The 16,638-nt window shown below is 40.6% G+C and overlaps 1 protein-coding gene across 1 annotated transcript in view; it reads left to right on the top strand.

The window, feature by feature from the left end:
* Positions 1-7,786: 7,786 nt before the first annotated feature.
* LOC109870951 (mannosyl-oligosaccharide 1,2-alpha-mannosidase IB) overlaps positions 7,787-16,638 on the top strand; it is a 144,620-nt gene continuing 135,768 nt past the window's right edge. Inside the window, exons 1-3 of the mRNA XM_020461669.2 lie at positions 7,787-8,342; positions 8,649-8,705; positions 9,317-9,786. Of these exons, the coding sequence (XP_020317258.1) occupies positions 9,473-9,786 (314 nt within the window). The 5' untranslated portion in view covers positions 7,787-8,342; positions 8,649-8,705; positions 9,317-9,472. The remainder of the gene's footprint in view (positions 8,343-8,648; positions 8,706-9,316; positions 9,787-16,638) is intronic.

The raw sequence follows: 16,638 nt of genomic DNA on the forward strand, positions 1-16,638 counted from the left end.
TAAAAAAATTGAACTAATGTGGCACCACAACAAACCTGCCAAGAGAGGGCCGCCCACCAAAACTCACAGACCAGGTAAGGAGGGCATTAATCAGAGAGACCAAAGATAACCCTACAAAGCTCCACAGCGGAGATTGGAGTATCTGTCCATAGGACCACTTTAAGCTGCACACCCCACAGAGCTGCGCTTTACAGAAGAGTGACCAGAAAAAAGCCATTGCTTAAAGAAAAAAATAAGCAAACCCATATGGTGTTCACCAAAAGGCACGTGGGAGACTCCCCAAACATATGGGAGAAGGTACTCTGGTTAGATGAGACTAAAATTGAGCTTTTTGGCCATCAAGAAAAACCCTATGTTTGGTGCAAACCCAACACCTCTCATCACCCTGAGAACAACATCCCCACAGTGATGTTTGATTTATTTAACCTTTATTTAACTAGGCAAGTCAGTTAAAAACAAATTCTTATTTACAATGACGGCCTACCACAAGGCAAAAGGCCTCCTGCAGGGATGGGGGCTGGGATTAAAAATGTAAAATAAATCAAATATAAATATAGGACAAAACACACATCACGACAAGAGAGACAACAAGACACAACAAGATACAGATGTCCTTCCTAACTCAGTTGCCGGAGAGGAAGGAAACCGCTCTGGGATTTCACCATGAGGTGACTTTAAAACAGTTACAGAGTTTAATGGCTATGATCGGAGAAAACTGAGGATGGATCAATAGCATTTTAGTTACACAACAATACTATCCGAAATGACAGAGTGAAAAGAAGGAAGCCTGTATAGAATAAAAATATTCCAAAACTTGCATCCTGTTTGCAGTAAGAATCTTAAGTAATACTGCAAACAATTTGGCAAAGCAATGAATTTATGTCCTGAATACAAAGTGTTATGTTTGGGGCAAATCCAAAACAACACATTACTGAGTACCGTTCTCCATATTTTCAAGCACAGTGGTGGCTGCATCAAATTATGGGTATGCTTGTAATAGTTAAGGCCTAATATACACTGGAGTTGTTTACCAAGAAGACAGTTAATGTTCCTGAGTGGCCGAGTAACAGTTTTGACTTAAATCTACATGAAAATCTATGGCAAGACCTGAAATGGTTGCCTAGCAATGATCAACAACCAATTTGACAGAGCTTGAAGAATGTTTTAAATAATAATGGACAAATGTTGCATAATCCAGGTGTGGAAAGCTCTTAGAGACTTACCCAGAAAGACACACCTTTAATTGCTGCCAACGCTGCTTCTACAAAGTATTGAGTCAAAGGTGGGGATACTTATGAAGACCGTGAATGTTCTGTATTTAATTTACAATGAATTGGGGGGGGGGGGGGGGGATATTTAATCCATTTTGAATTCAGGCTGTAACACAACAAAATAAGGAATAAGTCAAGGGGTATGAATAGTTTCTGAAGGCATTGTATTTGAATACACAGTGTGAAAAATAGTATAAAAGAAACAGGACGTGTCCAGTGTTTAATGTCTTTATACACACTGAGTGTACAAAACATTATGAACTCCTGCTCTTTCCATGACATAGACTGACCAGGTGAATCCAGTTGAAAGTTATGATCACTTATTGATGTCACTTTTTAAACCCACCTCAATCAGTATAGATGAAGGGGATGAAACAGGTTAAAGAAGGATTTTTAAGCCTTGAAACAATTTAGACATGGATTGTATGTGTGTGCTATTCAGGGGGTGAATGGGCAAGAAAAAAGATTGAAGTGTCTTTGAACAGGGTATGTATGGTAGTAGGTGCCAGGCGCACCGGTTTGTGTCAAGAACTGCAACGCTTTAATAAAGGGGTCATATAAGGTTTGAACGTTTTACTGTTCCTTACATCATAATACATTATATCTGTTGGTGTTAAGAAAAGGGTTACTTGTGTTTTCTGCAGCAGATTGGAGGTGGCGGTGGTGGATAACAGCGATGGCTCCTATTCCATCTCCTACACCCCTGTAGAGCCAGGGTCCTACTCTATGTGGGACCAACCCCGGGTCAGGGGTCAGCATGGCCCTGTATTTCCATTTTGTATTCAATTATTCTTACTCTCATTTCTGTCATTCATTTCTTTTCACTTCCTATCTAAGCCAGGTTTCCCCTTTTGTTCTAAATGTGAAGAGAAAGGTCCAGTGGCACTGTGGAACGTTCCACTGTTGTTCTTTCTGTTCCAGTGGGGGTTCTAAGGAGGCGCGCTGTGGTTGTACCGGCACCATGCCAGGTAGGTACAGCAGACTACAGAGTATTTGGCTAGGTATGTTTGAAATGGGAAATATTATATACACTTATCTGTGGATCTCAATGGCGAGGCCACATCTAGTACTGGTGTAGGGACAATGCTAGGTATGTCCTCTATGGGAAGTGTGCCAAGTAGGTGCAGCAAGCAAAGAGGCACTGAGTTTGAAGGTAGGCCTTGAAATACATCCACAGGTACACCTCCAATTGACTCAAATGATGTCAATTAGAAGCTTCTAAAGCTATGACATTTTCTGGAATTTTCCAAGCAGTTTAAAGGCATAGTCAACTTAGTGTATGTAAACTTCTGACCCACTTGATTTGTGACACAGTGTTAAATAAGTTAAATAATCTCTCTGTAAACAACTGTTGTAAAAATGACTCGTGTCATGCACAACGTAGATGTCCTAACCGACTTGCCAAAACTATAGTTTGTTAACAAGGCATTTGTGGAGTGGTTGAAAAACAAGTTTTAATGACTCCAACCTAAGTGTATGTAAACTTCTGACTTCCACTCTATGTGCAGAATTGGACATGTGCTTTGTCTGGTGCGCTCAGTGGACAAGGCACATCAGGTAACAGGAACTCTTTTTGGCTCTGTGAAGACATGAGTCTGTGTCTGTCAGTCGAGAAGTGTGTGTTCGCTGTCCACCATGACATTATGCACCAGACAGATATACTAAGTATTTGCACAACGGCCACGATAGCTTTGCTTTTAATCTCTTACTCCTTTCTGAAAATATCAGATACAAAACTATGAATATTAACACTCTTGCCTTGTGTGTGCAGGAGGGTTCCGGGGCTGTGATCATGGCCATAAGGGTCTCCCTGGTAAGCCCCACTGGTCGTGCTGTGGCAGTGTGGTGGAGGCATCCGATTGCCTGCCCCAGAGTGTGATAACGGCAGTGGGGGGGGGGGGGGGGGGAACAGTAACAGCGGTGGGGGGGACAGGGTCAGGCTCGCCTCGGGGCCATCTGAGGACAGTGCAGCTCTGAGGGACAGGACCAGGACACCCCTAACACCACCAGACATGGGTCTACAAATCAACCATTTCAGATGATTAATGAAATAGTGGGAAAGAAGTGGTACAGTTGGGGATAAAAGTGAGAAGAATGAATGTAATTGAAAGACCATTCTCTTTCATCTTAAAAAAATCCCTTGATGATGTGTTGGTACAATATTAGCAACAGTTATATCATTTCCGTCCTGAATACAAAGCATAACATTCATAATGAATGTAGTCATGGTTTAGAATAATAGGCTGAAAGGTTGTTGTCACTGCAGTTCCATTCTCCACCACTTGATGACAGTAGTGTACTATTCACGCTAACTTCAGCCCATCATACTATTTTAATGGAAATATTCCATTACACATGAGCGCCTTAGAGAATACTTATTAGTGGGGACAGTGCCAAATCAAGCGTGATACCTATCTAATTACGCTGTATTGGAAATGAGTAATAATGTAATCACCATTATCATGTTTAGTTTGTTGTACAGTTGTTGATGTTGCCTACGTGGAAGCTGTACCACTACATGTTGGTTGAAAAGCTGTTGTACTACTGGCATCATTGTGTTAGACTTAACAAACAAACACACTCTCCCCTTCCCTGAGGTAGCTGACCCTCCTCTGTACAGTTGTTTGGTGGGAGCAGGGAGGTGTAAAGATCTTTAGAAATGATGATGTTGAGGGGGTGGATGACTCAAATACTAACCTCTGTTACCTGATCTTGAGAACACAAGTGTTGAAATCACATTACAATTACACATTACAACACATTAAAGCATTGTCTGCGGAGTGGACCTGGGAGAGAAGAGCTTTATGTCCCACATAAACGCTTTAAACCCATGATTGGAAACTGAGACAACGTGTCTTGTAAGCTTAAAAACCTCTTCTAATAATACAACGTAACAGAAAAATGTGATGGACAATAATTTGTCTCTAACTCCCTCATTCTGCTCCTTTGTCTTCCTTGTATTTTTATTCCTTCTCTCACAAAGAATCTACCTGGTTCATTCACGGACTCTCCTCCTTTCTGTTGGTGTGCTGAGCTGGGACCATCACTCATCGATCCTTTGCATATTTGTGTGTGTGAGGTGATAACTCCATCTTTATCCTTCCTGTAAAGAGCTTGCCACGACATATCGCCACGACAACCCTGTGAATGACGTCATACTCTGATAGGCTCTTCATCTCAGGGCTCCAAGAGATGAACCACAAGTTCTTCATCATTGCAAATGTTGAAATGGGGGTAATTTAAAAGTACATGAACCCAGAGCGGTTTATAATTATAAATGTATGGTGATGGAATTAGAGTAGAGTCTATTCATGATGAATGTTGAATAATTTATTTAAAATGGTTTATATTAGTTCAACCTCTATTATGCATGTACATTGCAGAACATATTAGTAAATCCCCTTTGGACAAGATGGATACGGCACACAGGCCAGATAGAGTGCGCTGAGCAGGAAGAATCAACTGCATTGTAGCTAATGTTCCATGATGCGATGAGTGGAGTCAGAGATCATTTTCTTTGTGTGTGTGTGTGACATAAATAAAGACTCTGACAACGGGTCACTCTGAACACAGTGTAACCTGATTTCAGAAAAGGGTCAGAGCCATATCATCACACTAATGTACTTACATAGCTCTAAATTGACCCCACATCACACAGGAGAGTGGAGTGCCCCATGGCAATATCCAGGCAATAATGTGAACCTGGCCATACAGGACTGAATCTACAGACACCTGGGCCTAAAAGAGACAGAAATAAACTGGTAGCCAGAGTACCTGAATACTAGACAGTTCAATTATCCCCACAAACACTGCTCTGACTGACTGAGTCTCCATCAGATCATCTGATTCCAAACACCACCACTCCAGTCCTGTTTGTAGAGCTCTCTTTATCTAGTACACCTGCTCGTCATGTCACATCACCTGGGAATCGTCATCTGTGTTCTTGGCACCGTAGGATGGCACAGAGACGCCCCATTGCCCTGAACATCAGATATGGAGTAACCCTCACCAACCCCCTCCCCATGTTATCATCACTGGAACATACATTTGACAGATACCCTCTATGACATAGCATGGGAGCCTATCCTCTTGGCCCGGCATAGATCCCCAGGGTGGTATGATGGTACTCTACTTTATCGACTGGATTTAAACCATCGTAATTTGCCACCCTGTTCACACGGCACTCCAAAGCCAGGTGCTGTTTCATTATGTTATGTTTACCTGCTGGAGTATGCCTTTTCATTTGCTGCACCAGGGCCTCGTTGTTCTAAACCTTAATCTCCCTCACCATCTCTTTCTTCCACTTGTCCTTTCTTTGTTTCTTTTCCTTCACCACTCTTTTTTTTCTCTCTAGAAGTGTTTGTAATGAACACTTTGTCTTTGCTGCATTGTTTTGTTTGGCTTGAAGTTCACCATGAGTCCTCTCCAGGCCAATGATCCGTACCCCTCTGACATTGATAACAAGAGGTGCAGCGAAGCAAACGCCCCCCCTCCCTCCGGAACCTGATATAGCTTTAAAAGTGTCAGCCTTTTGTGTCAGCTCAGCATTTTTGTTTTGGTGTCTTTTTAGGCACAGAGCCAGCCACTCAAATGTACAGTTTGCGAGTGTGAGTGACACATGATGCATCTCCAAAGAAGACTCTACAGTGATTACGGCACACTCTGTGCCACAGCACCACACTACTAATTCACTCAGTAAGGGGTGTCACATAAATCTGCCCTGTGGTGCGGAGTGGGGCCTGAGCTAATGGCAACTCAAGGACCCACTGACTGACTTGGGCTCTGTCCCCCCACTCAGCAGGACGTGACTGCGTTTCAAGATGGATTTACTTTATAATGTGTCAAAAAATCTGCACTCCAGCCCCCCTCTGACATACTATAAAACGGGCAGACAAGACAACACAACCATTATCACAACTTATACACTATGTTTAAAGTCAAAGACTGAAGCAATATTTTCAGACTTGGTGTAAAAATGGGCAGAAAACACATTTTGTCAGGGTCAAAAGCAGCACTCTGATTATAAGCTGACAGACTGAAGATAATTGACTGTGCGCTGTTGCCCAATGGTAGGCAACAAGAGAGTGCATTTGCTAAGTGTATTTTATAGGATCTAGGATCATGTGCCACTAAATGTCTTTCTACACAATTACAATGTCGTTTTCGACACTTAAAAAAACATCCACTTTCCCATAATTCCCTTGCCCTTAACTGAAGGCCTTGCAAAAAGTATCCCTAGGCAGATGGGTTGTCTCCCAGAATGTTAACAATGATGCCCTAGGGCCCTAGGTCTGGAATTTCCAGGACTAGGCCAATGGTTCCCAACCTTTTTAGGTTACTGTACCACCAACTCAATTTCTCTGCCCTGAGTACCCCTGAACTATTGAAGCTCATTCTTGCCATTTCCATCTATCCACGTTGCAGAGATCAGGAAAGCAGTGCCGCCGGCATTTGCCCCAACACTTTTGATTCAGTTTGCTAAAAAATATTGACACAAAAGGGTTGAAAACTCATGCACAATTAATCCGATCTTCAGTTTGATCAGCTGCAGATAGCCTAGAGAAGCCTATGCGCTCTGATCCCCTCTGGCCATTGGAAACGAAGTGGTAACATCATGTATTCATAGCCTAAGCTATATATTTATACCCTAAAAGAGGGCGATTTATTTGTGTGAAGAGAAAATGTGAATGTGATCAAATTTGGTTTAAATTCAAACTTTGGTTGGCTAAACTACCTAGATTTATCAATCCAAAATTATTTACTGGAATGAATCAATCAACAGAAAAGTGATGACATACTGTGTGAGTAACTTTTAAATTACAGATGCAAAGGCCTACATGATGCAACCCTGCATAAAGCAAGCTCAGCCCTGTTAGTTATATTGTCCAATCGCAGTTGTTGACTAGTTTTTTATAAAACCATGACCAGATTAGAAAAAATCTGGTCCCATCATAGCCCATATAAAACAGTTTTACAGCTGATTTATTTATATGTGGTGCCACCTCTGAAAGCACCACGCAATATTACAAATTAAGAAACATTTCATATAAGTATGTTCTACTATCTTGAAATGTTGATATTGTATCAAAAATTGTATTTATTTTTCATGGAGTGAATGAGCTTCCATCCCGAACCCTCATGTTCATTTTACCAGTAAACCAATGGTCTCATGAGCCTCATACTCCCCGTGGATAGGCCAAGTAGCTCTCTGGTTGGGAAACACTGAACGGGGCTTCCTTGCAAAGCACTAATTGCTAGATCCATATTCAGCCATTGTGCATTGTAGTCTTTCACATGCAATACAAATATATTTTTAATACAAGGACTAGCTACAAAGTACAGTCAGTGCTAAATCACACAGACATACACGTTGCAAAACTGACTTGCCTATTTAAATCAAGTTTAAATAAATACAAATAAAACACGTTGCAAAAATACTTTTGTAATTGATAGACGCTCCCTAAATGTACCAGGCTGGGTAGTCGATGTTCGAGATTGTGGGAGGAGCCGTGGTTCGTTGTAAGAGTTGCAGCAGTATCAACATCCCTTGACAGAGGCTAGCTATTTAGAGAGCTGTAGAGCTATCAAGAATGAAATGAGCAAAGGGAAAGCAAAACTACAAAATGAAATCATAGATAGCGAGTTACCCGAATATATTTCTGAACACGGCTATTTGGAAACGGTGGACTAGGATGCATGTCTGTCACCGATTTACTCAAAGGCATTATTGAGGTGATGCAGCAGCGGCGAAATATCGTAACGGACTGCCTCCGGAGGATAGCTAGCCAGCTTGCTAACAGTAGCTAGCTAGCCAGATGCCTTTACAGAAAAAGGCGCAGTCTTTAGCAGGCCAACTCTTTTCCTAACCTCAACATATCCGAGAAACGTAGCTAGCTAATATTACAATACAATATTGCGGGTACACATATATGTGTTTAATCGGCTAGCTAAGTTAATGTTATTGCTTTTCTCCATTAGTAATTTAACTAGCTAGATGGCTAGCCAATCCTGTCAATTCAGTGGATGAATTTGGTATTCTGTGGAGACGTTGCGCGATAGACGCAGGCCCGGGTGAGGAAGCTGATAAAATACAGGATATTGGGAATATTCATACAAATTAGCAAGACAATACCAATTTTTAACCACATAATTTAACAGAAACATAAGTAGATAGCTAGTTGTCATTTATTTGGCTACTATTGAAATGGTCAAGTATCTCTGTATTAGAACCTTGTCGAGGATGCGACAATATCTGATTAAAATGTTTCACTATTTGAAAGCATAATAACTGTCCTGTTAAATGAACTTACAATATGTGTTAGTTAGGCATTAACAAAACATTTCGAGTTGGTTTTGATTCTGTCGTTGCTTATCCAGCTCATAGTGTTCGGATCACAACCAAAGAACATGGATCAGAATGACAGAATTTGCACGGTAAGATTTGTTTCCTCTACAATTATGCTTATTAGATATTTTTAAGTGTGACTTTGCTTACAATTACACTATTATATTAGGTACTGCACTGGAAATATGTATCGCATTAGATTTCAGGGATATCACTGATAAGTGGAGGTGATGTGCATTGATGTTGTGATGGTATCACGCGCTCACGCAGGTGATTTTGCCATCATCTAGCTACGTATCACTATTTGATGTAACCTTTAGCCTGCCTACCTGAAAGTATCTTTCCATTTTCAAACAGGGTTGACATAAAGGTCTGCCGACTCTCCTTGGAAACGTTTCCTTGTGCTTTATAATTGCGTTCAATGAATACAGTACATTCTGTATGGGCAGTTAATCCTTATGGACTAACAGATTGTGTTTATTCAAAATACAGTTACTCCCAAAGTCAGATGTGCAGGTTCCTAGGTCTTTTGTAAGGTTAATGATTTGGTGTTACTGACTTAAAAGCCTCATTGTTATATTTTGTGATGATTATTCTGACTGTAAAGACAGGTATTGTTCAGGCTAATGAACCAAAGCGTGTATGGTATGTACAAACTGTAAACCTGCTCTGTCCTCATAACTCTCTCCTTCAATTTCAGAATAAAAAACATAAATTCAATCCTGACCAGTCACTTCACTGAGGGATCTCAACACTTGATTTCTGGACACGTACTCGCCCCCGGAATGAGATAATACAGCATAAGATAATACAGCCGTGACATTTGTCCACCCTGAGTTCATTTCCACAGTCCAACATGACCACACCAGCTCTACTGCCACTGTCGGGCCGCAGGATACCCACCCTGTCACCCGGCGCTGCCTCTTTCCCACACCACAGGGCCACTCTGAGGCTCTCAGAGAAGTTTATCCTCCTCCTCATCCTCAGTGCCTTCATCACTTTATGCTTTGGGGCTTTCTTCTTCCTCCCGGACAACTCAAAACACAAGCGCTTTGACCTGGGCTTGGAAGATGTGCTGATTCCGCATATCGAGGCACCCAAGGGGGCTAAGCATCTTGGTGGACAGGTGGTCATACATGGACAGGGGGGCCATGATGAACACAGACACAGGTAAGAGATGCTGAGGAATGCGTAGCTATCTAGTGTTGTTGCCTCTGCTTTAAACATGTCAGTATGAATTGAAATGTACTACAAAGTGCAAAAGTGTAATCTCCAAAGTTATGAAGAAAAATGGAAGACTTGCAACCTTTTTTCTTTGCTCCTCTATATGAAGAACTCAACAGCTTATTGGGCCCTCAGTAGGATTTACAGTACCTTGCAAAAGTATTTTGATTTCTTCACATTGTCTTACAAAGTGAGATTAAAATGGATTTATGTAATGACTATATATAAATTATTACATTTTTATTCATCTTTAAAACTTTGACATTACATAATATTTTGTGCAGATTTTTGACAATGACAAATCAATTTTAATTTCACTTTGTAACACAATAAAATGTGCCAAGGGGTCTGAATAATTTTGCAAGTCACTGTATATAATATATCTGTTTCGCTCTCCTCGGTCTCTCTCTCTCCATCTCTCTCTCTCTCTGTGTGTGTGTCTCTTCCTTATCTCCAGCAAAATGTGTGTCCACAGTAGAGGTCGACCGATTAATCGGAATGGCCAATTAATTAGGGCCGATTTCAAGTTTTCATAACAATCGGAAATCGGTATTTTTGGACACTGATTTAATCTTTATTTAACTAGGCAAGTCAGATAAGAACACATTCTTATTTTCAATGACGGCCTCGTTCAGGGGCAGAACGACAGATTTTCACCTTGTCAGCTCGGGGGATCCAATCTTGCAACCTTACATTTAACTAGTCCAACGCTATAACCACCTGCCTCTCGTTGCACTCCACAAGGAGACTGCCGGTTACACGAATGCAGTAAGCCAAGGTAAGTTGCTAGCTAGCATTAAACTTATCTTATAAAAAAACAATCAATCAATCAATCATAATCACTTAACTACACATGGTTGATGACATTACTAGTTTATCTAGCGTGTCCTGCGTTGCATATAATCTGACTGAGCATGTACAAGTATCTGACTGAGCGGTGGTAGGCAGCAGCAGGCTTGTAAGCATTCATTCAAATAGCACTTCTGTGAATTTTGCCAGCAGCTCTTCGTTGTGCGTCAAGCATTGCGCTGTTTATGACTTCAAGCCTATCAACTCCCGAGATGAGGCTGCTGTAACTGATGTGAAATGGATAGCTAATTAGCAGGGTGTGTGCTAATAGCGTTTCAAACGTCACTCGCTCTGAGACTTGGAGTGGTTGTTCCCCTTGCTCTGCATGGGTAACGCTGCTTCGAGGGTGGCTGGTGTCGTTGTGAGTGAGGAGAGGGACGGAAGCTATACTGTTACACTGGCAATACTAAAGTTCCTATAAGAACATCCAATAGTCAAAGGTTAATGAAATACAAATGGTATAGAGAGTAATAGTCCTATAATTCCTATAATAACTACAACCTAAAACTTCTTACCTGGGAATATTGAAGACTCATGTTAAAAGGAACCACCAGCTTTCATATGTTCTCATGTTCTGAGCAAGGAACTTAAACGTTAGCTTTCTTACATGGCACATATTGCACTTTTACTTTCTTCTCCAACACTTAGTTTTTGCATTATTTAGACCAAATTGAACATGTTTCAGTATTTGAGGCTGAATTTATTTTATTGATGTATTATATTAAGTTAAAATAAGTGTTCATTCAGTATTGTTGTAATTAATTATTACAAATAAATAAAACAAATCGGCCGATTAATCGGCATCGGATTTTTTGGGCCTCCAATTATCGTCATTGAAAAATCATAATCGGTCGACCTCTAGTCCACAGGTCTTATTCAAGAGCAACCTGAGCACTGTGTCACATGACTATATAGCCAGGTAGGAAACAACTAGCGGTGAGGGAGGGTCACAGAAACCAACACAGTAAGAGCTTCCTCTAGCCTTAATGCATCTGGGTTACTCTTAAAATCTCACACCTAGCCTTTGGTTAATGGCTATGTGTGCAGGATGTATATCACTGACATTGGCCTCTACTGACTGTGCTCAACTCATTTAACTGTTGAATGAAGACACACCCTTGTAGTCCCAGCTCAGCGTGAAGAGCAGTGGTGGTGTTAATTATTTTTTCATAAATAAAAATAAAGAAATGTCAGAACGAGCAATATCAAGAGTCCGGAATTTAAATATGTGTGTGTGTAATGGCTTCACACAGAATGAAAGTAGGGCACTACTAGCATTTTAGGATTTTAGTAACTAGCTTGCTCCTTATATAATGCTTTTAACCTACTTTAATGCTTTGATTTACCTGTAAATTGTTATCACAAAAAGCAGAGTCCCTGTTTATTTCCTGTTTGTGAAAGAGGTGGGTAAAGCGGATTTGTCCGAACAGGTGTGGACATTTGTGGAAACAGTCGTATGTTGTAGAGTAGCAAATGTTAAAGCTTTTTCTCTGCCTCTCACTCAGCAGGGACCTCGGTGTTGCCACCACCCTCCCCTTTGGCACATTTTAATTTGGCAGAAAATTTGCCATAGCTTATTTATTGTGGTTTGATGTCTGGGAAGAGACGAGGCCAAGATCATAAGTGGTACACGACATGTCAATGTGAACAACACTGCAGTATTTATTATTTTGTATTTATGAAATAAACAAAATTCAGTCTGACTGTAGATGGGTGAGTTTGCATTGCAAGAAGGTGTCGGTTTGAGGAGATGGGATATAGTTTATCTACATGAAGAGTTTTGAAAGGCCACTACGTTTAACCTCCTATAACAATTCATTTGTTTGTTTAGAGTGTTTGTCACTCACAGCTCATGGAAATGTTTTTGACTTTGCATTTTAAGCAGCTGACTCAGCCATTGAAAAAAACATCATCATTACATGTTAGTGAGGGTCATTTCCATGTAAAAGGACCCATGAGCACCAATGTGAAGTTCATAGACGCATGTCAAATGAAAGCAGATTTTTTTATACACAATACCCCATAATGACAAAGTGAAAACATGTTTTTAGAAATTGTTACAAAGTTATTGAAAATGAAATACAGAAATATCTCTTTTACATAAATTTGACACCCAGTCAATACATGTTAGAATCATCTTTGGCAGCAATTACAGTTGTGAGTCTCTCTGGGTAAGTCAAGCTCTTTGCACACCTGGATTGTACATTATTCTTTTAAAAATTATTCAAGCTCTGTCAAGTTGGTTGCTGTCCTTTGCTCATTGTTAGACAGCCATTTTCAAGTCTTGACATAGATTTTCCAGCAGATTTAAGTCAAAACTGTAACTAGGACACTCAGGAACATTCAATGTCTTGGTAAGCAACTCCAGTGTATAGTTGGTATAGTTGGCCTTGTGTTTTAGCTGGCCTTGTGTTTGTCTCCCAGTGTCTGTTGGAAAGCAGACTGAACCAGGTTTTCCTGTAGTATTTTGCCTGTGCTTAGCTCTATTCTGTTTTTATTTGTATCCTGAAAATCTACCCAGTCCATAACGATTACAAGCATACCCTTCACATGATGCACTATTATTGAAAATATGAAGAGTGGTACTAAGTGTTGTGTTGTGTGGATTTGCCCCAAACATAATGCATGTTTTGGAATATTTGTATTCTCTAAAGGCTTCCTTCTTTTCACTCTGTCATTTAGTTTAGTATTTTGGAGTAACTACAATGTTATTGATCCATCCTCAGTTGTCTTCTATCACAGCCATTCAACTGTGCAGGCCAGTGACACAACATCTCAATTTAATCCATTTTAAATGCAGGTTGAAACACAACAATACATTTGACCGGCCATTCTTACCGGGCTATAGGTTAATTTGCTTTTAGTGGAATTAAATTGGTGCTTGTGTATTTTCATTAGTCTTCATATATTTTATTTATCCCACGCACACAGCATACAGTGTCTTGTTTGAGGAGCGGAATTACCTATCACATGTCAGACAGCACAAGAGCAGCGCCTAAAAATCACAACTGCTGTTACTGGAGTGAAATGTGCTTTTATAAGCCCAGTCATTGCACAACAAATAACAATTATGAATGCAATCGTGTGATTAAAAACTGTTTTGATAACCACAATTTAAAAAAAGATTTGGTATTTTTATTTCCCGGAGTCACCTCTTCACTGTTGACATTGAGACTGGTGCCAGTTGAGGAATTGTGAGGTGTCTGTTTCTCAAACTAGACACTCTAATGTACTTGTCCTCTTGCTCAGTTGTGCACCAGGGCCTACCACTCCTCTTTATATTCTGGTTAGGGCCAGTTTGCGCTATTCTGTGAAGGGAGTAGTACACAGCATTGTACGAGATCTTCAGTTTCTTGGCAATTTCTGAAGGAATAGCCTTCATTTTTCAGAACAAGAATAGACTGACGAGTTTCAGAAGAAAAATCTTTGGCCATTTTGAGCCTGTAATCGAACCCACAAATGCTGATGCTCCAGATACTCAACTAGTCTAAAGAAGGCCAGTTTTATTGCTTCTTTAATCAGAACAACAGTTTCCAGCTGTGCTAACATAATTGCAAAAGGGTTATCTAATGATCAATTAGCCTTTTAAAATGATAAACTTGGATTAGCTAACACAACGTGTTATTGGAACACAGGAGTGATGGTTGCTGATAATGGGCCTCTGTACACATACAGTGGGGCAAAAAAGTATTTAGTCAGCCACCAATTGTGCAAGTTCTCCCACTTAAAAAGATGAGGCCTGTAATTTTCATCATAGGTACACTTCAACTATGACAGACAAAATGAGAAATAAAAATCCAGAAAATGACATTATAGGATTTTTTTATGAATTTATTTGCAAATTATGGTGGAAAATAAGTATGTGTAGATGGTTCTCAGTGGTGATGAGTAGAATATGTTGGTTTGAAGAGTCGTAGAATGGTCCCACATAAGTTCGCTTTTCTAAATACTTTACTTAAGACAGCTAATCAGCTGTACCAGTGATTGTCCTGAAGGTGAGCTTCTAGCCTCTACCTTGTGTTGATATTCAGAGTTCGAACCACTTTGGATGTGAGCTGCAGCTACACACCTCTCTGGCCGAAATAATAATTTCTATACCAATCCTTTTATACACTCTAGTCGAAAGTGATGGTTCCTCCAGGCTGACACACTCTATGACCTCACTCGCGCGTGGCTACTTACTGTGCAAAGTTTCTAGAAAACAAATTATCTCTGATGGCTCCTAAAATCACATCCCCCTCTTAACAAAAATACTTAAATTTTTCAAAGACAACGTGGAGGATGGAGCCTTCGTACATATATAGTGTGTGTACTTTTCAAGTTACTGTATTTCCTTTAAACATTTTAATGACATCACAAAATAACAACCAATATGACATTAGTTTTCTATAGCTAGCCTCTGACCGTCCACCATGTTCTATGTAAGGAATATTTTCCCAGTGTTCACTTTTGAACGTGTTAAAGTTTCATGGGGAAAGTCTCTGGGAGCAAAGGAACATTCCTGTGTGGATTTGGAATATCCTCTTCTTTAATTTACAACAGGGCGTGAGGTGTCAAGCCCCCCACCAGCTCCCTCCTCCACTCACTCTACGGGGGTCTGGCTGAAGTTATCCACTGCAAAGGTGTTCCGACCCATCTGGATCCCCTCAGGGCAGTCATGACGTAACACATGGAGTCATGTAGTAACCAAGAAAGTGTTAAACAAATCAAAATATATTTTACATTTTAGATTCTTCCAAGTAGCCACCCTTTGCCTTGATGACAGCTTTGCACACTCTTGGCATTCTCTCAACCAGATTCATCTGGAATGCTTTTCCAACAGTCTTGAAGGAGTTTCCATATATGCTGAGCACTTGTTGGCTGCTTTTCCTTCACTCTGCGGTCTAACTCATCCCAAACCATCTCAATTGGGTTGTGGTCGAGTGATTGTGGAGGCCAGGTCATCTGATGCAGCACTCCATTGTTCTTCTTCTTGGTCAAATAGCCCTTACACAGCCTGGAGGTGTGTTGGGCTATTGTCCTTTTGAAAAACAAATGATAGTCCTTTTAAGCGCAAACCAGATGGGATGGCGTATCTTTGCAGAATTCTGTGGTAGCCATGCTGGTTAAGGTTGCCTTGAATTCAAAATAAATTGCAGACAGTGTCATCAGCACCATCTCCATGCTTCACAGTGGGAACGACACATGCAGAGATTATCCGTTCACCTACTCTGCATCTCACGAAGATAATTTTTACTCATCAGACCAAATGACAGATTTCCACCGGTCTAATGTCCATTGCTCGTGTTTCTTGGCCCAAGTAAGCCTCTTCTTCTTATTGGTGTTCCTTAGTAGTGATTTCTTTGCAGCAATTCGACCATGAAAGCCAGATTCACGCGGTTTCCTCTGAACAGTTGATGTTGAGATGTGTCTGTTACTTGAACTCTGTGAAGCATTTATTTGGGCTGCAATTTCTGAGGCTGGTAACTCTAATTAACTTATCCTCTGCAACAGAGGTAACTCTGGGTCTTCCTTTCCTGCGACGGTCCTCAGAGCCAGTTTAATCATAGCGCTTGATGGTTTTTACGACTGCGCTTGAAGAAACTTTCCAAGCTCTTGAAATATATCTTAGTTTTTGATTCTTCAAAGTAGCCACCCTTTGCCTTGATGACAGCTTTGCACACTTTTGGCATTCTCTCAACCAGCTTCATGAGGTAGTCACCTGGAATGCATTTCAATTAACTTCTTACGGCTGAGATCGATATGACAACAGCCAGTGAAAGTGCAGGGTGACATTCAAACAACAGAAATCCCATAATTAAAATTCCTCAAACATACAAGTATTTTACACCCTTTTAAAGATAAACTTCTTGTTAATCCCACCACAGTGTCCGATTTCAAAAAGGCTTTACGACGAAAGCACACCGTCTGATTATGTTAGGTTAGTACCTAATCACAGAAAAACACAGC

Source organism: Oncorhynchus kisutch, linkage group LG26, assembly GCF_002021735.2.
Source record: "Oncorhynchus kisutch isolate 150728-3 linkage group LG26, Okis_V2, whole genome shotgun sequence".
Taxonomy (NCBI): Eukaryota; Metazoa; Chordata; class Actinopteri; order Salmoniformes; family Salmonidae; genus Oncorhynchus; species Oncorhynchus kisutch.